This window comes from Symphodus melops (genome assembly GCF_947650265.1).
Source record: "Symphodus melops genome assembly, chromosome: 16".
NCBI lineage: Eukaryota > Metazoa > Chordata > Actinopteri > Labriformes > Labridae > Symphodus > Symphodus melops.
The window spans coordinates 8,731,611-8,751,218 of NC_136706.1; the positions used below are offsets into that span (position 1 = coordinate 8,731,611).

General features: G+C 41.7%; 2 protein-coding genes across 7 annotated transcripts; both read left to right on the top strand.

The window, feature by feature from the left end:
• The first annotated feature begins 1,058 nt into the window (after positions 1-1,058).
• git2b (G protein-coupled receptor kinase interacting ArfGAP 2b) lies at positions 1,059-15,958 on the top strand. Of its 6 annotated transcripts, none has more exons than XM_079363981.1 (20): positions 1,059-1,303; positions 1,875-2,008; positions 2,307-2,419; positions 3,526-3,631; positions 4,297-4,383; positions 4,497-4,627; positions 5,488-5,582; positions 5,700-5,745; positions 6,011-6,062; positions 6,163-6,235; positions 6,329-6,426; positions 6,523-6,634; positions 7,722-7,873; positions 7,965-8,117; positions 10,058-10,270; positions 10,455-10,544; positions 11,177-11,259; positions 12,000-12,149; positions 13,259-13,322; positions 13,565-15,958. In XM_079363981.1, exons 1-20 carry the CDS (start codon positions 1,252-1,254, stop codon positions 13,772-13,774), a joined length of 2,214 nt encoding a protein of 737 aa, XP_079220107.1. In that variant the 5' UTR covers positions 1,059-1,251; the 3' UTR covers positions 13,775-15,958. The 6 variants fall into 6 exon arrangements, with proteins under 6 accessions (XP_079220107.1, XP_079220108.1, XP_079220103.1 ...); XM_079363982.1 differs by having other exon boundaries at positions 12,003-12,149; XM_079363977.1 differs by lacking the exon at positions 10,455-10,544 and having other exon boundaries at positions 1,060-1,303.
• Positions 15,959-16,014: 56 nt separating this feature from the next.
• LOC306836738 (glycolipid transfer protein-like) lies at positions 16,015-18,764 on the top strand. Its single transcript, XM_079363988.1, has 5 exons — positions 16,015-16,263; positions 16,694-16,752; positions 16,893-17,026; positions 17,136-17,286; positions 17,750-18,764. Exons 1-5 carry the CDS (start codon positions 16,161-16,163, stop codon positions 17,930-17,932), a joined length of 630 nt encoding a protein of 209 aa, XP_079220114.1. The 5' UTR covers positions 16,015-16,160; the 3' UTR covers positions 17,933-18,764.
• The last annotated feature ends 844 nt before the right edge of the window (positions 18,765-19,608 follow it).

Here is a 19,608-nt window from a genome sequence, read left to right on the forward strand (position 1 = left end):
GGCACTATCTAAATTTGCCATCAGCAGAGAAATGATAAGCCTTGTGTGAATGAAAGGTTTTCAGCTTGGTCTTTGGCTGGATACACTCTGGCTGTGGTCCAATGACATAGTGAAGAAGGAACAATCTCTGATTCATCTTTCTCTGTAACTGCAGGACAGATAGACAGTTGATTTGGAGAAACCAATGCAACATGATACACTAACTGCTATAAAATATGTTATAAAACCATATATGCTGGAGGAGGGAATGTGGATTGTGCAATAATTGTATATGCATATATTGCAACCCAAGGGAAGGACGATAGATCCTTCCCTTAGATAAAATCTAACTAACTAAAATTAAACATGAGTGAAAAAAGTGGATTGTGATGAAATACAATGCAAAGTAACTCAATTTGCATGAATGGATTCCCCCCACCAAATGATTTTCATATATTGAAGTATATTATGAAGCATGATCCTTTATTGGGGGTTAAATTCGTATTGTTATGGTCACAGCATTTTCTTATTGTGGGCTAAAATAAGTCATTTGGGGATCAACTTTTAACCTTGATTGAATTATATGTATTGTTTATCAGTTTCATAAAAAAGGGCTTACAGTATCCTAACACATTTAAATTTGAAGAGAAACTTGTATTCACTAAAATAAAGGTAGGACTAATGCTACCTGAAATGTAACTCACATTTTCATTTCGCATACGCTACATAATGCTTCAAGACACAACTATTAGAGAAATAGCCCAATCAAAACATTATATGGCTAGGTGTTATGTAGGTAAATCTGTGTTATCAGATTTTGAATTCAAATTTTTAGCACTGAGATCTGAATCTGAGCACAGATTTTTTTATTTAATGTTCAAAAATCTCGAATTAAAAAATCTGATGGCACAGATGTACTTCCATGACGATTTTTTTATTTATTTATTTATTTTACACTTTTTATGTTTTGCCTCAGACAGGCTGCAGAAAATATAATATCTCACTTAGTTTACCCCTTTACCTGTTGTTTGTTCCAGGGCTTTGCAGTTGCATCAGAGAGACACTAAAGGGAGTAAGGAAGGAAGCATGCAAGGAAGCGCCGAGGGGGCTGTGCAAGTGTTGGAATAGGACCCGCTTTGTTCAACAGTAGGGGAGGGCAGACGAGCCCGAATCGTTCACTTCAATCTTCAAGAGCGGACTCTCCCGTCTTATCTTCATCTTTATCTGTTACGTGTCTTTTAAACATTAGTCTTTGGTGGATTCTATCGAGGGATGTCAAAGCGAGTCCGAAGCAGAGAGGTCTGCGCTGACTGCAGTGCTCCGGGTACGATGTCAAACAAGCTAGCTGTTAGCTGCCGAGCTAACAGCTAGCCCTCACTCACAACTAACGTCCAGTTTATCTAGCTAACCTAGTTTATGTTGACAAAAGCTGATAACACCTGTGACAAATAACCATTTAGGTGGCTAAATGATGTGGTTTTAGACGTGCTTGTTGAAAAAAAGTTGTCTAGAAATGAAGGATTTGCGTCTTATCTGTGTTGTTGACATTGATTTGTCTAATTCTGAAACTCTGAGATGAATCTGTGATGAATTGTCTAACGTAAACAGTTTAATATATTTAACTATACACAGTGATTAAACGAGATAAGACTAACCAAGCTAACGATACTGATAATGATATCTAATGTTGTGGCACATCAGACCCACGCCTTGTTACAGATGAGGTTTGGGATTTCGGATGTGTAGAAGAAATTGGCAAACAATTGAGCTGTGTTGTGTCTGCATAATGGCGAACGTCCTGCTAGAATCGATTGACAACTATCGATGTGTAAGTGTGTAAGAGTTTGATCATCTGAAGACTGCTCGGCTAAGCAGGATTTGTGTTTTGGTTTCAGAGCCACGCTGGGCCTCAGTTAACAGGGGTGTTTTGATCTGTGATGAGTGCTGCAGCATCCATAGAGGTCTCGGACGACACAGCTCTCAAGTCCGACATCTGACTCATTCATCATGGCCATCCTCTCAGCTACAGGTGAGGAGAGATCTACACAACAAACACCTTAAACAGCCAAGTGCAAGCTGTTTCACACACTGGCTTACATTTCACTGGCAATTGCATTTAAAGAGACACACACACCAAAACGGAGCGTTCTGAGAGAACTGGTTTCTACAGTGTCACAAACCTACTCTGCTGTTTGATTCATGTTATATTTTACCAAAGCACAGCACAGATGTTTCATTTAGAGCACAGGGGACTGTTTGAAAATGTGGAAAAAGGGGGGATAATATGCCCTCTTTAAGATGACATGTTTTGTGTTTTCATGTTCAAGATGGTCCAGACACTGTATGGCAATGGAGCCAATTCCATATGGGAGCACAGTCTTCTGGATCCTTCTTCCTCAACTACTGGGAAACGCAAAGCCAACCCTCAGGACAGAGTACAGTAAGTGTTCTTTAGGATTTCCACCTGTCTGTGCTGATTTTGGTATGCTTGTTTGCACTTTGATATAAAGCTCTATTGGTGAAAGAGATTTTCATAGTGAAGGTCAGCGAACATGCATAATTGGCTTTCTGAACCATGAACATGACTCATGGCTTGTTGGTCTCAAGTAACCTTTAGAAACTAATTGGATTGATGGTGTAGATACTTAAAAAGACAAGAAAATGAGTTCAATATGGACTGAAAAATCTCAAATGTTTGCCGTGTGGGATCTTTTTGTGGAAAAAAGGTCGACTAACTGAACTATTTTGTATGTGGTATATTTTCCTTCCTAAGGTTTTTTTTTTATTTATTTTTTTACAATCAGTATTTACTTAAAACTTAAAAAAACTAAAACAAGATCTGTGATGGAGTCCTCCACATCCACTGCCTGGTATCAACACTGTGTCAGTCTTGTGTGTAACTGGCGGAGTAAGGATAAACATTAAGCCACATATAAACACAAGTAGTGCTCAAACGTTAAGCCCATGCACTTACTCACCAGACAACCTACAGAGAAAGTGGGCATCGAACCAAACAGGAGTCAGATCTCTGATTCCAAGATATAACAGAATTGCTACCTTATTAGGCGTTTCTAACTGTTTTTGTTCACTATTTATTTCAAGTCTTCCAGGTGTAGTAAAAGCTCTTTCGGGGGGTGAGTGTGGGGAGTAGTGGTAAAGCGTGTTCACGCTGTACTGCTGTGTTGACTGCAGCTGTGTCAACTTCCTCTTTTCACAAAACCAGGAAGTTTACTTGTATTGACAAAAGGACATGATGACAAAATGAGGCTTTGTTGCAGCTTAACCCCTCTAATGTTGGCTGAAGAGCTGTAACCTACCTGTGTTGATACCATCACAGATCCAGTGAGCCCCCCCCTCACATGAGGAACAAGGAGTTTAATGTCCAAGCTGTCTGCCGTATTTCACTGAACATTATTAGTGCATCCGTCGTTGAGATATAATTGTATATTTCATAGTCTTAAAAAACAGAGTTGATCATCGTATGTGGTAATTACCATCATGTGTTCCTGGTTTTAGATGTTTTTTTGTTTTGTTTTGTTTTTTAAGTCCCAACAAGACGGAGTTTATCAAGGCCAAATACCAGATGTTGGCTTATGTCCATCGGATGCCTTGTCGGGAGGATGACAGTGTTACCGCAAAAGACCTCAGCAAGGTGAGAAATGAGTTATTAGGGTTTTTTGTGTGTTATAGTTTGGTTGTCTTTAACTGATATGGCAGCCTGAGAGAGACGGGGGGGATGACGGGCACCAAACAGCGACAGCAGCAGGAGTCAGACCTGTGATCAATATCAAAGAGGACTGGAAGCAGCGCTCGACCAACTGTTCGCTTTTTTTGGTTGAGCCATTCAGCTTCTGTGATTGAAACCAAGCCTTCTGTTTTTTTTAACTTTGTTATCTGACCACTTCCTTTAAACTTCTGAAATGCCATCTTGACCTACTTATGGACAAAGATTTTGTATTCAGTCCCACTGCCGCATACTGCCACTCACATTTCCTGAACTCGACACGCTACGACTATGAATAGAAATCAGTGTACGCTGTCTGACACCCCCCCCCCCCATAGATTAATAAAGTACAAGCAGAATTATTATCAAACAAAGACATTTCAATAGCAAAGTCGTTATGATTTAGAAAGGGAAGAGTATATAAAGCGTAAAGTACAAAAAGCATGAAAATCCAAAAATGTTCTCTCCCTTGCGAGAATCCAAATCTCAATCAGGATATCTATCAGGTCGATCAGTTCTTGGCAGGTGTATTCAGTGAAGCACATACTATCTGTTGACATTCGAAAAACAAAAATGTTGATTTATCTTTTCAGCAACTCCATTCCAGCGTTCGGACCGGAAACCTGGAGACCTGCCTCAGACTCTTATCTTTGGGAGCACAGGCCAACTTCTTCCATCCAGTACGTATCTGTCGCTGTAAGAAGCCAACAAATGTTACTGTGAGTTGACTTAACACTGACGCTCCATTATTATGTTGTTTGCTGTTTTTTTTTTCTGGGGGGGGGCACAATAGGAGAAAGGAAACACCCCACTGCACATAGCAGCAAAAGCAGGACAGATGTTACAGGCTGAACTGTTGGCGGTGTATGGAGCTGATCCCGGAGCTCTGGACTCCAGCGGGAAGACCCCCATTGATTACGCAAGGTAATGCAGGGTCCATGACGGTGACCTCTTATTCCATCTCTGTCAACCACCTGTCAAGTACCGGTTCGTTTTATGATTTGTCAAACTGTTGGTTAAACAGATGATCAAACTCAACATCCAGCCGATTTTTTATTTCTACTATTGCAGTTTGAATGATCAATGTATGACGGGGCTGAGAGCGCCACATAGGCCAACTTTGCTACAGGAAATGATTCCCATCCTTGTGTGATTTATGTCAAGAGTTTTGCGTGAGGAAATGTGAACTTACAAGGAAAATGACACGACGTAAACGGATCATCCCAAGGAAAGAGAAACGGTTGCTAACTTTGAAACGAATCGTCTCGTGCTGAAATGGATCAAATGTGAAGCAATACAATGAAGTTCAGAAACCGAGCCTCGGGGCATTATGTGAGCCTGACTAATTCAAGAAGTGTTTCACTAACTGAGCCAAGAAGGGAAGGACCAACTTGGAGTGAAGATGTAGAGATTGAAAAGATTATTCATCATGATCCGTCATGTTATTTAGAGGCGTGATTGTTTTTTTTGTAGTTGGTGAAAGTATTTTAAATAGGAACAGGAATGCTAAAGACGTGCTAACAGTAAAAGACAGATACAGAGTCATTGGCTTGTTTGAAAATCTGAAGAGAAAAAGAAATAAAAAATCTAATTTCTTTAGAAGATGATGAACCAAACCATACTTCTATACTGAATGAGAAATGAATGAATGTTTTTTTTGTTTAAACGAGATGTGTGCTTTGTGTAAATAACATAAAGATAACCTACCTTAGTCATTCTTTAATCTTAGTGATTCTCCATAGTTGACCCCAGTGTGACCTTTTGATTCTGTTTTCTCCGTGCAGACAAGCTGGGCACCAGGAGCTGGCAGAGAGGCTGGTGGAGATCCAGTATGAACTCACTGACCGGTTAACATTTTACCTTTGTGGGAGAAGACCAGGTATGCAAGGAGGCTCATAGACATCACTTCTATCCATGCGTCAGAGCTCACGGGTTTCCACTTTTCTGTGAGAAGCTTCTCTCTCATCAAGTCCTTTTTTTTTTTTTTTTTTTGTAGATCACAGAAACGGGCAACACTTCATCATTCCACAGATGGCAGACAGGTAAGAGCTCTATTTTCAGTCATTGTAGAAGTTTTATTTTGCAAACAATACCTGTCTTTTTTTATTATTATTTTATTTTGTAAACATCCGCTAGAATGTGCTGCATGTTTTACTTCTGCTATGGTATTTTCCCTGTGCTGCTTTATTCTGATGGATAAGAAATAAGTAAGTATTACGTTCGTTCTGCCGTCGTGGTTTCATGGACTTTTGTGAGCAAAAAAATAAATAAAAATGACCAATTTGTTGTTTTTTTCCCCGTTCAAAGCAGCCTGGATTTGTCAGAGTTTGCAAAAGCTGCAAAGAAGAAGCTCCAGTCGGTGAGACTTTTTTAATTATTAAGGTTTTAGGTTTACAATGTTTTCTCCTCTTCATTGTTTTGTTGATTTTGTTTTTGAAATGAACCTTCTGTTGTTTCAGCTCAGTAACCATCAGTTTGAAGAACTTGCGATGGATGTTTATGACGAAGTGGACAGAAGAGAGACGGATGCAGGTAAAAAGAAATAGAAGTACACAATGTGAAGCTTTTTTATTATTATTATTTTTTTTTTTAGAAATGTAACGTCCTGTGCTGTGATTATTACAGTGTGGTTGGCCACCCAGAACCACAGCACACTTGTAACAGACACCACAGTTGTGCCTTTCCTGCCCGTCAATCCCGAGTACTCGTCCACCAGAAACCAGGTAAGTGGTTGTTTTTTTCCCCACTTTCCCGTCTTCCATTTGATTGAGGATTTAACAGCGCAGCCATCTTTTCAACGTCTTTATCTGATTTGTCAGGGTCGTCAGAAACTGGCACGGTTTAGTGCTCATGAATTTGCCACTCTGGTTATCGATATTCTAACTGATGCTAAACGGCGGCAGTGGGGTAATTCCTGTGACAGTCCCAAAGGTAGGAGAATTCTTTTTCATTTTTCCCTTTGCTATGTCTTTTTTTGGTTGTTGTTTTTTTGTTTGTGTGTTTATAGTGCTGGAAAAGTCTAGGGCACATTCACAACAAGAAGCCCTTTGTCGACCTTATGTGCAGAAACTTTGTCCAACACAGATCGTTCATTTTGGCGTCAATAATGAAAACCATTGATTTCTGTAAATAAAAGCAAAACACACTAAAGCCTGTTTTCTCCCTCGAACAAACCTAAGAACATTCTGATAGGCTGACATAGAAGAGTAAGCCCTGACTTTTGAGCCCCGTTTCCACACAGCGGTCCGGTATGGATCAGTACAGTTTGGTTCTGTATCCATTATGTTTGCCCCCACTCTTGATATTAATGCTCGGCACATTTAGTGCAAACACTGGCCTAAACTTTGACAGAAAAGTGTTCATCACAATCGGTGCCTTTCCTACACAGGGTTTGGTGAAGCCTGATCCTGTTTGCGTTTCCACAAATTGCCCTATTTTGTAGGCGGCGTGTAAGCCGGATGTCACATCGTAGCAGCTAATCGCTAACAGCTACCCCGCTAATAAATTCAACAAAGGAGAATAACGGGACATGAACAAAACCAACGCTGCAAGACATCCAGAAGTTCATCTCCTCTGTCTCTGACATGTGACTCCTTATTACTAAACACAGTCCGGCTTTGTTTCAGAGAAGGCTGTGTGCGGCGAGGAGAAGACGAATAAACAATCAGCTGGGTGTTTAAACATGGCGGGGACACGGGAAGTGAGGATTCTTTTGACCAATCAACAGACTTCAGTTTTTAGCTCCTCCTTTTTGCGTCGGATCGATATTCTTAGCACCCCAACAGAAGGGTACCAAAAAGTAGGACGGTACAGGTCGGTAATTTGGAGATCTTTCGCGGCTTTAGTCGATGGAAACGCCACAAAATGCGTGCTGAACTGAACCGTTCGGTGGAAACGGGACTTTGGATTCAGTATATAAAAATGTAACAGGGTCTTAAGTATTTGATTCATACAGCTGCCTGTTTGCGGCCAAGCTTGTTTTGATATCTGATGCTTCGATTTGGTGGTCTCCCTTCAGATAATGTGGAGCTGATCCTTCAAGGAGTAAACAGTCGCCATAACAGCGAGAGCCAGGACAACGACCAGCCGGATTACGACAGCGTGGCGTCAGATGAGGATCCGGTGCAAGAGGCCACCTGTGGGGACAGCAGTAATGACAGAAGGACCAAGGTGGATGTTGTGAAGTTCACGTCCCGTTTTTTTTTTTTTTTTTTGGAACTGAACAAACTGAAGCTTAACTATGCGGCATGTTCTTCTGCAGAGCTCAGAGTCATCTGACCTCTCTGACGGACCAATCACAGTGCAGGAATTCATGGAGGTAAAGAGCGCGCTCACTGCGTCCGAAGCCAAAATACAACAGCTTCTAAAAGTCAACTGTCACCTGAGTGAAGAGCTGCGGATGATGCAGAGCAAGGTCAGTGAATCCACGTGGTTGATGAGCAGAGGAGGATTTTGACTTCTGTGCGTGTTAAAATGTGAGTTTGGCGTGCAAGACTTGGTCATTCGCCGTGTTACCAGAGACATTGAGCAATACGATTTTACCATCGGACATCACACATTTTAAGGTCAGGTCTCAGTCTAAAATCTGTGAATTGTACATGGGTTACAAAGTTGAAGATGGAGATAAGAGCAGCCTTTGCTGTTTAAATAAATCATTGACAACATACAAACAGTACACACTTACATGCTTCTGGATGTGTTCGAATTCCTGTGGTGATCATTAACCTCCTCTGCTATGCTGTTCAGTGGAAAACGGCTCATATGTTGTACTTCTTCTTTTTTCTTTTTTTCTTATTTTTTTTTAAGATTTCTTTATTTAAAAGGGAGAACACACATTAATTTAACAAGATTTAGCCATGCAGGCGAATTTTCATCTGCAGTCCCAGGCAGGTTGATTTATTTATATTTATATAAGAAAACATTGGAAAGCAAACCCTCGTATACAGACACAAGAGCACACAAGTTTAAAGAATAAAAGAACACAAGTGTGAGTTAAAACATAACCCATACAACTGATAAAACAGTGTAGTGTAACATGTAGCACATTTAAATACACGATACACAGACAAGGAGCATACAGTAAGCACAGGCAAGAAATATGTAGTGTGTCAGCACAGACAAAGAACATGAGCACACAGAGACTACAAATACTCTGATGGAGACCACTGAGTGCGTACATCAACAAATCGTGTCCATGGAGGAGTCTATGAGGCGTCGTTGGAGGTTTACTCAGTCACAGTCAAACTGCAGCGATAAGAGCTGAAGGGTTAAAGGTCCTTTCTGTTTTGAAGCATTGAGAAATAAAGATCAGTAACACCTTCAGAAGACGAGGAGCAAGCATGAGAAAACACGCGGTCGGACTATGAGTATTTGAATTTCAGGCAAATCACAGCGCTCACTTCCTTATTTCTGAGAAGTCCAAAAGTAGATCGTACCACTTTGCCCCAGTGTTACTGTTTTTTTAACTGAACAAATCTTCCTCTGTTACTATTTCTGCCACTTCACCAGCACTTTCCAGAACATCCTGGTTATACGAGCAAATCAACAGAACCTGTCGCGGACTGTATTTGCTGTTATCACTTTTTTTTTTTCTTTCTTTCTTTCTTTTTTTTTTTTTTATATATATTTCTACCAAAAGACACATTTGGATTTTAACTGTTTTTTTTGTTTTGTTTTTTTTGTTTTTTTTACACATTTGCACTCAGCTTCAGTCCTATCCATCCAAACTAGTTCCTCCTCAGAGACAAAAGCAAATCAGCAGCAAACTGTCTGATCAGATTTTCTAGCCTCAGCTCCACGCTACCTTTGCCACTGCCATGGGTGTCACTCAGAGACCCATGTTAGGACGTGGAAGCGTTTTGATTTTTGCCTCAAAACTTTCTACAGCCGACTTTCTTTTCTTTAGTTTGGCTTTGACACAGTTTGGACTCCGTGTTCAGCCTCCTGCAGCTGGAAACATCCAGGTGAAGAGGATGTCTTTTAGATAGTTGTAAATAAAGAAGAAGAATGCTTTCTGTTGCATTTTATAATTTCGTCCTGTATTTCATGTAAATAAGGGCAGCCACACTGGCAGCAGTTTCTCAAGGGCTTCAGTAGTTTCTGTCAACACTCTTCTGTCAGCATGTTTTTTTTGTTTAAGAAACAAACCTTTTGTTGTGAGGAACACCCATTGAAGAGAAACCAAATACAACAGCGAGTCGGAGCCCAGCATACAGGTTTTGCTTTTCGCCCTGCAGCCTGAGCTGTATTCCACTCTATTATTAATACCTGGCAGAGCCTTTTGTAAGGAGAGATCCTACCTCCAGCTCCGGTTGAACTGAAAGATGTTCTGTTCTCTCTCTCTCTTTCTCTCAGCTGAGCTCCCTGCAGACTGAAAACAGCTCGCTGCGATGGCAGACCCCCGGCGGGCAGCAGCAGCAGCCCCAGGGGCCCTGCGGTCGACACCCACCCCGCGGAGGTCGCGCCATGTCCATGTACGAGACGGGCTCCACTCCGAGGCACTTCCCCCACCGCGCAGACGCGGCTCGGCACGAGGACGGAGTCGTTTTACAACCTTTCCCGACTAATGTAAGCGCACACAAGCACCAATGTTCCCGCTGGTTTTGTCGTCAAAGACAAATTAATGATGCCTGGCTTGGGGCTGGTGTTGTTGTTTTTTTTTTCTTGTTTTTTTTTTCATTTATTCATTCATTCAATCATCATTCATCGCATCTCAATAGAGTATGCTCAACTTGGTTTGACCCCTTTCTAGATTGGGAGGGGTCCTTTGGGGACGGCTGCTTCCTCCCTCCCTACATTCCCCTCTTCCCTGTCGTGGTCGTGGGATGAGAGATCTCGAAGGGTTAAGTACTGATGTACTGAAGACGGTGAAAACCCGTCCCGCTGCTTGACCCCACAGTCTTCTCTATCCTGACCTGTGTCTTTAAACTGCTTCTTTTTTTATTTATTTTTTTATGTTTTGTTTTTTTGTATGGGTTATCGCCTGCCTGCCTGCCTGCATGCACCACAGTGCCTCTGCTTCAGTTCAGTCACCTGAAACAAATGCAGCTCGCTCTCCTCGCAGGAGCTTCTCAGGTTGACGTCAGAAGGGAAGGACGAGACGAAGCAGCAGAGAGAACTGTTTGAACTGTCAGACGGCTGGCTTCAGCGTCGAGGAAAGAGAAATAACACGGCTAATAACGAAAGCCATTTAGAAGACCTACGGAGTGCTCCAAAGTTCACGTCAGGATTTCTCTGCATTTACTAATAGCATCCACTGCAGTACACGCCGTGTTCCACCACATGACACAGTTGTGTATTTCCTGTCTTTTTCTTCATCTACTCTAAAACCTAATCTAGTCTTCTACTGTGAGCTCGGGTTTTGAATTCAGAAATGCATGGTTCTGATTGATTTGCGCCTACTGTCTCTCGATGACTTCATCACACTGTTGGTGATGTTGTTGCTTGTTTGGTGACTGAAAGATGTCTCCACAGGGCTGTAGTCTGGAGGGACAGAATATCATGCTGGAGAATGATTACGACATGACGCCTAACCACTCTGAGCTGGACGAGACCGGGTAAGAACATCCGTTTCGACTTGGTGCACGTAGCTTTTTCCACTCGCCCTCGGCACGGTAAGGTTCATGCACAAGCACAAGCAAAGGTACACAACGTGGACAGCCTTCCTTGTGGGGAAATCCTGGAATGTTCTGGCTTTGTTAGACTAAAATGACTCCGAAGAAGACAAAGTCAGAAAAGTAGCTGTCATGTTCTCAGATGTGCAAAATCAACAGTGCCCCCCCCCCCCCTTTTTTTTTGAGTCCGCCTGTCTTTTAAACTAAGCACTCTTCATATAACATTAAGCCATTAATGTGTTGTTGAACTACGTTATGTACAAGGTGTAACCTCTCTCAGGCCCTGGAGCAGTGTGAGTGCAGGCCAGCGAGGGAACGGGGAGGGGAGGGGAGGGGAGACAATTACGCTTAAACCCAATACGAGACAAGCTTGCCTCGTGTGTGCGCTCCGAAGAGACATTTTAGATGATTATTTTTTCCCCTGTGTACTTCGAAGCCAGAGACTATGACTTCACTGTGGCAGAAACAGAGTTGAAATGTAAAGAGGGGGGGTGGACTAGGTGGATGTAGCAGTCTGATGAAAGCTACCGACAAATATCAGCACATTAATTAAATCCATATTTTTAAATAAAATAACATCCACCTCTTGAGACCCTGTCTAACTACATTTATTGAAATGAGTCTTTATGAGATTCAAATGGATGGAGAATGATTTTTATTTTTATTTTTTTTAAAATTCCTAGCAGCCCTCTGCCCGGGTCTGACACAGGCGAAGACGATGGCGAGCGAGACGCCACCCTGCCGTGCACAGAGGACGTCATCTGTAAGACTGAGCAGATCACTAAGAACATACAGGAGCTTCTGAGAGCCGCCCAGGAGACCAAACATGAAAGGTAGTGTAAGATGAGGAGAGATATAAAATCAGTCTTTATTATAGTGAGTGTTTTTAATGTCATTTGAGCTGTAACATTGTTGGGTTATACAGGAACCCTGACTGTATTTCTGACATTCTAAATGGTGTTTCAGCCTTCATCACAGCTGGTTGTATGTCAGTGTTGTTTTTTTCCCCCGTCGTTTTCCTCAGGGACCCACTCGTTTTAATCCTTCATAGTCAGCTAACAATGGCTGATTTTAACCAGGAGTTGCAGTGATTCAGCACCCTTCTCCCAAAGAGCAGCATTCAGAAACCGCCCATGATGTTAGGCCTGGCAGACCGGGCCCATGTCCCTGTGTCTTAGAAACTGCAGCTGACAGGAAACAAACACCACATGACCGCATATTCCCCAGTGACCTTTAAATCCACAGCGAGGTATTTTAGATAATGAGGTGTCCTGCAGTCAGCCATGCACTCGTTCTCTGTTTGTTTTTTCTTTTATAATCATTTTACAGAATCCTCCAGCATTTCAGTGATTGAAGATGTGACCCGTTTCCTGCTCGTGACAGCTTTAAAATACTTTAAAACCAACAATGTTCACTTATTGAGCAGTGTAATTCTTCAGAGTTCTGCAGCTGACTTGGCTGGAAAATGTATAAATATAGTTTGGCCTTTAATATCTACGACTGCATAATCGTAGTCTGAGTGAAAAGAAAGCCGCACTAAAGAAGCATCTGATAGACCTGCTGCTGTACAAATAGGAAGGAAGGAAGGAAGGAAGGAAGGAAGGAAGGAAGGAAGGAAGGAAGAGCCTTTAATTCATATTTGACATCATTTTGGCAGACTTTCACAGAGAGAGGGCTCTTAAAACTTTGACATTGCATCATGCAGGTAACATCTGGTGTCTGTGCAGTGACGACTATCAGTGGCCTCGCTCCAAAAAACCCCCCCCCCAAGATAGAGCAACAACTACGAGGGTCTTTGTCAGGGATTGTAAGAATGTTCATATTGGAATGAAATACAAAGTGTCCTCTTATTATAGATGAGGAGTGATTGTCTGTAGAGGACCATGACATCATGACATCGTGGTCGATCGCCCAGTCAGCCATTTGTCTCTCTCTCCCACAGCTTCCTGCCTTGTTCAGAAAAAATCTGCGTGGCTGTGACTGAGATGGCCGCCCTTTTTCCCAAGGTAAGATGACTCTGACCAACATCCCCCCCCCCCCCCCCCCGAGCAATTATAGGATTTGTTCTCTGTTAGGAAAACGCCAACGGGGAATCTAACCAGACTTGTTCTAAGTTAGCTTTATATTGGGTTACTCGTTTTCTGTTGACTCTTACACACAGCCTTCTGAGCACATGGAGGGTTTTATTTATGGAAGCTGTCAGTCCAGTTCCTTATCAAGTCTCCATCTTCCCTCCATCCCCTCACAGAGGCCGTCGTCAGATACTGTGCGCGGGTCTCTGTGTCTGCTCACGTCGAGCGCCAGCCGGCTCCATGGAGAGTGCCAGAAGGCCGCCGATCACAGCCCCTGCCCGGCGGACATCCAGCTGGTCACTCAGCAGGTCATCCAGTGCGCCTATGACATTGCCAAAGCTGCCAAGCAACTTGTCACTGTGACAACCAAAGAAAACAACAACTAGTAAACCGAAACCCCAAAGACATTCCTGATACGCCCCAAATACAGTTGTTACGGTGTTGCTCATTTTCCACTTAATCAGTGTTAACGCCATTGTTTTTTTCCCCCCTCCTGAAGTCTCTGTGTGGGCACTCGCATACATTCCTTCAGTTGATAAAACATTTACAAAAAAAGATGAGCCATTCAGAGTTAGCGATGAATAAAAACATTAGTTTCATTTAGTCGTCTTTGTATCAAGGTTATAGGTAGTGAACGTCATCTTTAAAAGTAGGACCGAATCTGATTCTACTCTTTACCTCACAAAGTGAAAATAGTTGAACCCACAAAATGTCCTCAAGTGCAATCCTGTGTGTGTACATACAAAACAAGCAGAATGAGTTATTGAGCCTTCTACATTGTACTTCTCCCCATAGAGGTGATCAGTGTAGCTCCACGAGGTCAGACCAATCCACAGTAGATGAACTACACTTAACACCCGTCACGTTAGTCGTTTTCCCTATAGCCAATTTCAATGTTTTTAAGATGCAATGACAGTATTTTAATCTTGAACCATCGTGGCACCGCCTGCTTGGAGTTTGTTTCGTAAGCAAACTGTGATTTTAGGGAGAAAAAAAAAAAGAAAGAAAGAAAGAAAAGCTTCACGATAAATGAGCGGCGCGTTAAGGCCAGCAGAACCAGGAATGTGCCAACTTTCAATCCATCCAGAAGCTCATCCCAGTCCCTCCTCACGGGTTTTTTTTAGGTGAAGTATCGATAGTTTTGGAGTTATGATGTTACAGCCATACTTCTGATGTTGTGTGTATATGAGTGTGTGCTTTCAAGCGTGTGTGTGTGTGTGTGTGTGTGCATGGGCAATACTGTCGCAGAGATGGGCCCGAGGGCTCATGTGAACCACATTTTTGAATCAATTTAAATAGCATTATGCAAATATATAAGATGTATGTATCCATGTAATTCTTTATCAGAATAACCCAAATGCTATTTATAAATGTGTATGTCATACCTCTAAGAAAATATCAATGTTTATTTTTTCATAAGCTTTTGTCTAACATGATGCTCCTCACAGACTAACTTCGTGTTCTGAGGTTTGGGACGTCTCAGCCGGCAGTAGGTTAAAGGCACCAGGTGGTCTCTGTTGAATTGATGCGGCATGGTAACCCCAAGTGTTTTAGATGCTACGTGGTCAAATATGTACAGCGAGGTTTTACAATCACTGATCACAGTAAATATCCCATAGGAGTCAGATTAAACCCGTTGTAAAACCTGGGTTCATTGTGCTGCTCATTGATAAACAGGAACGTTTAAACCAGGGGTGGACACAGCACAGAAACCCTGCACACGTAGAGTACAATTAAATCAATATTCCCCCAGAAGAACATAGGCGATCAGTTTTTCAAGTGTAAGTAATAAACACGATACATCTGGTCTATCTCATCTTTCCTATCTAAGATAGCTTGCTGCCAAGGCCTCTTGGGAGGGAAAAGAATTTCAAAGCACATTTCAAAAAAGGTTTTTAAAGCATAAGTGAATGTCCTCAAATGATGTATTCAGCTTAAAACAAAAGTCTGAAAAGTGTGTTGTTTTTTTTTGTTTGTTTTTTTGTAACTTCTCACTTACTTGATGACCCTGAAACTACATTTCATGGCCTAAGAGCCTGCTTTTGTTGATTTCCTGTGTTTTTAAATTATACATTTGTTAAAATATTTGTATGATATTTTATTTAGTCCATTTCATTAAAAAACAGTATGACTTTTTTTATATGAGCTAGTGTGGCCACTAGCTTATGAAAGTTTTTGGTCACATTAGCTCATGCTCATTTTACTGTGTTTTACCCTCGAGTGTGAATGAAACAATGATGCCACTGAAGATGTCAACTTTAACATTTAAGGGGGGATAAAAGGTTACTTTGCTTTTGGAAGTTAAGTGGCTTTAAATCTTTTCTTCAAACCAAGAATTCTCCCAGAGCCAAGGGGAAGCATTGTCTGATACTGTGCTTTTTGAACAACCTTAAAATGACCTCAAATCCCCTATAAAATAAAGTTAAAGTACAGATTCCAAAGTATTGGCTTGCTTTCATGGGTAACTCCACTCCTGGTTTAACCCTGACATTTAATCCCTTGTAACTTTAAGCCTGCCTCTGTTGGAACCATCCCTACCTTAGGTATAATAAAGTATTATCCAAACCTCAGCTCAGTCTTTGTGGTGCTTTTCTTTGTGTGTGGGTGATACGGCGGTTTACAACACGCCTGTGTATATGTTCCCACCTGTTGGAGGAGGACTCTGGTGATAGGGGGCTGGAGGCTCTTCCCCACCCTTCTGACAAGAAAGAGTTCCGGGTTGAGTACAGCAGAGAGCAGCTCGCCACAGCTGCCTGTTGAGACGGCGGGAACATGTCTCTTTTACTGGATAATCAATTCAAAGAGCTCCCTCCAGACAAGTCCATAGACACGAAGTTGTTCCTGGAGACTGTCGCTCATTTGCCGAGCTTTTTCGGTGAGTGTACCTGCGTGTGTTTTTTTAAAACTCGATGAACGATAGTGTCCGAGGCGCTTGTGTCGTTTCGGGTTTCAGGATACGCTTCATATTTGTTTGACTTCTTCCTCATGACATGTAGCTCTGAATGACTTGTCACTTGTCTGATTATGAGATCGTGGTTATTTCACGCATACACAGCAGAAGAGCATGCAGCATTGGTCGAGATAGACCAGCTGCATCCAGTACAGAGACAGTCTTTGTTTACTCATTGAACTGTGGCATACATTGAGCTCATTGTGCCTTTATCTTTCTATGCATTCACGGCATTTTTTTTTTACCCCTTTCTGTTGACATCGATATGCTGATTTGGCTCCCTCTCGGAATGAGTAACTTGTGTGATCAAGTCATTCATATTGAATTGCTTCACTCTCAAATGTCTTTCTTTCAGACTGCCTGGGTTCAAAAGTGTTTTTACCAATCAAGTCAGACATCAACGGCAATATAACGGTGAGAACAATACTTTGTCTATGATTCCTACATTTACAAGTGCTTATTCATGCAACTTATTAGGTCTTCTATGGAGTTGGTGTTGAATAGAAAAACCTCCTTCATGCAAAATTAATGCACATCTCCCCCCCCCCCCCCAGAAAATAAAAGGAATATATCTTAAGGATCCTGCAAAGTATGTGACCCTGCAGAGTATTCTGGAGGCAGAGCGAGAGGCCTATGCAGGAGAATGGCCTAAAGTTGGAGCAACATTAGCTCTGATGTGGCTAAAAAGGTGAGCACTCCCTGGACTTCAACTTATGTCATGCCATAAGTTGAACTTTAAGCTACTGAACTGAAGTATACATTTATTTTCCCTTACTATGCTGGGTTCTCTCCTGCAGGGGTCTCCGTTTCATACAGATCCTGCTGCAGAGTTTGGCAGATGGAGATAAGGATGAGAACAACCCCAACCTCATTAAAGTCAACGTGACCAAAGCCTACGAACAGGCGCTGAAGAAATACCACGGGTGGATGGTTCAAAAGATTTTCAGTGTAAAGAAATTTTTTTTCAATTTCCACTTTGTAATTTTTTAGTATACCTTCTTGTTTTAATTGGCTGTATCGAACAACATGTTTCAGAAACACAAAATATATTTGATATTGTATTTGGGGTGTCAGTTGCTCAGACTGTAAGGATATGGGTTGGGAACTGGAGGGTCCCCTATTCAAATCTCCATGTGTACCAAGTCTGGAAATGGTCTGGTAGCTGGGGAGGTGCCATTCCGCTTCCTGAACATTACCGAGATGCTGAAGGGCACCGAACCCAGCCCATCCCAGATCTCAGGACCTGACCTCTTTCCATTAATGCATGTCCATAGGGTGTAAAATTGAATTTCCACTCGCGGGATAAATAAATACCTTCTTCTTAATTGTTCATGTCAAACTTGTGTTAATAAACCTGTTCAGGTAATGGTTTCGATCAATCCCTTTTTTTTTTCTTTCTTTCTCCTTGCAGGCAGCGTTAAACGCAGCTCCCTACAGATCAAACTTCCTCAAAGCTCTGTCCAAAGGAGAAGAAGTAAAAGAAGACGTCTGTTTGGAAAATGTGCGCCAGTTCCTGGTAAACTACACCGTCACTGTTGATGCGATCTACGAGATGTACACAGATATGAACGCAGAGTTGGATTACACAGTTTGATGCCACTGGACATCCACTTGACTGGATAAGCAGTCGTGTTCGGCTGCGTTGAGATGAAAGACGGGTCCAAATTTCACTGATGATTTTAAAAGGATAATTTTTGTTTTTCCTTTGTGTGGTATTTATTGCTTCAATCATGCCTTATGTGATACAATGTGGTCTTACAATTATACTTTAATTTGCTTAATGTTTAAACGCACATTAGAAAAAAGCACTTGTATGATTTTTTTTTTTAGAAATTGTTGATTTGTTGCAAGAATAGTGTGGCTCTCATTTTTATGCATCACTGTTATTTTGTGGAGGTCGGCTATATTTATGAAATACACAGGTGGCCTTAACCTGTTTCATCAAGAGAAGACTGGAAACATCATTATTACAATAAACCATTTCTATTAATGCCTCACTATCAGAGGCCGTGTCTGCCTCCTGAGCCCGAGAGTCAGTTGTGCCTATTTAGGTCATGTAGTAACTACACACCAATGTGTGCCTTGATGTAAAACACACAATGTTTTCGTTTTAAAACGGAGCTCAGACTGTTATTATTGTAAATTCTGTTGGCTCTAAAAAGCAAAAGTCACTCCCCCCCCCCCCCCCCCCCCCCCCAGGGCTTAAGGTGTGTCGAGTTGATGGTGTGTGTGTTGAGTGAGTAGGTGTGGTGTGGTTTAGCTTGTGTCGTTTGTTATCTGTGTTTATCCTATTTATATCTCAACAGACCCAACAACTTCAGCACAATGTGAGCAATGTCACATCCTGTACACATTTGTTAATATGTGTTTATATGGTCTTAATCTAAATGCAGTGTATTTGTTTTTCTTTTTTTTAATTACTATTATTTTTTACTTTAAGCTTAACTTTTTTTTCTTTTAAGCATCAGCAATAAATTAGAGCAAATTCCCCCCCTTCCTCGCTATTTCTTCTAACCCCCCCTAGATCCAACCATCCTCTTCCTATGCCCAGTCTCACTTATCTGAAGTGTGTCCCAGAGGTTGGAGTCGCTCTGGTTCCTCTCCCGGAGGAGACGAGTCTGAGCTAATCGTCTCTGAGTGAGAGCAAGGCGAGCATGTCTGTAATCCTGTAGGTTTATCAGCACAGTTGCCTGGCCTGGCCTGACTGATAGATAGGATGGAGAAGCTTCAAGCAAAGCTGGGACACAAAGGGTGAAAGGCTGGAAATCATTTACAACAATGCCTCAATGACAAAGCCACTGACCTTTAACTCTGGAATATTTGTTATCTGCAATGAGGTAATCAATTGAGAATTGCAGTTCTACTCCCAAGAGTGCGTATAATGCCATTATTCATGCTTCTAGGTTATTTGTTTTGTAGAAGACTTCTCAAAATGTGTGTGCATTTGATGTCTATGGCAACCTAAACCACATTACTGCTACAGCATCCAATTTAGGAGGATAAATGAAGCAAAAATGAGAGGTGCAGGCAGGCATGCATGCATGCTGCAAGGCGTCTAGGATTAGCAATTCAATAGCTGGATAATGGCAAGCCCATTTCTACATGTGTGAACAGTAATATTCTTGTTGATTTATCTTCAAGACAATGTATTTTTCATGGACGAATGTAATATTAGCAACCGCCTTTACATTTTTATTTACATATATGTATTCTATGTCATCTGCCTAAAGCACTGGCCATCCGTCTAGTCTAATATAATACTCTGATAAA

What these genes read in the sequence shown, in the direction of transcription:
- git2b (XM_079363981.1), top strand. Translation starts at nt 1,252, where the DNA reads ATGTCAAAGCGAGTCCGAAGCAGAGAGGTCTGCGCTGACTGCAGTGCT. An exon ending in CCTTTGTGGGAGAAGACCAG is followed by an intron (nt 5,583 to 5,699) that starts GTATGCAAGGAG and finishes TTTTTTTTGTAG; the next exon opens with ATCACAGAAACGGGCAACAC. An exon ending in ATTCCACAGATGGCAGACAG is followed by an intron (nt 5,746 to 6,010) that starts GTAAGAGCTCTA and finishes CCCCGTTCAAAG; the next exon opens with CAGCCTGGATTTGTCAGAGT.
- LOC306836738 (XM_079363988.1), top strand. Translation starts at nt 16,161, where the DNA reads ATGTCTCTTTTACTGGATAATCAATTCAAAGAGCTCCCTCCAGACAAG. An exon ending in TCATTTGCCGAGCTTTTTCG is followed by an intron (nt 16,264 to 16,693) that starts GTGAGTGTACCT and finishes TCTTTCTTTCAG; the next exon opens with ACTGCCTGGGTTCAAAAGTG. An exon ending in GCTCTGATGTGGCTAAAAAG is followed by an intron (nt 17,027 to 17,135) that starts GTGAGCACTCCC and finishes TCTCTCCTGCAG; the next exon opens with GGGTCTCCGTTTCATACAGA.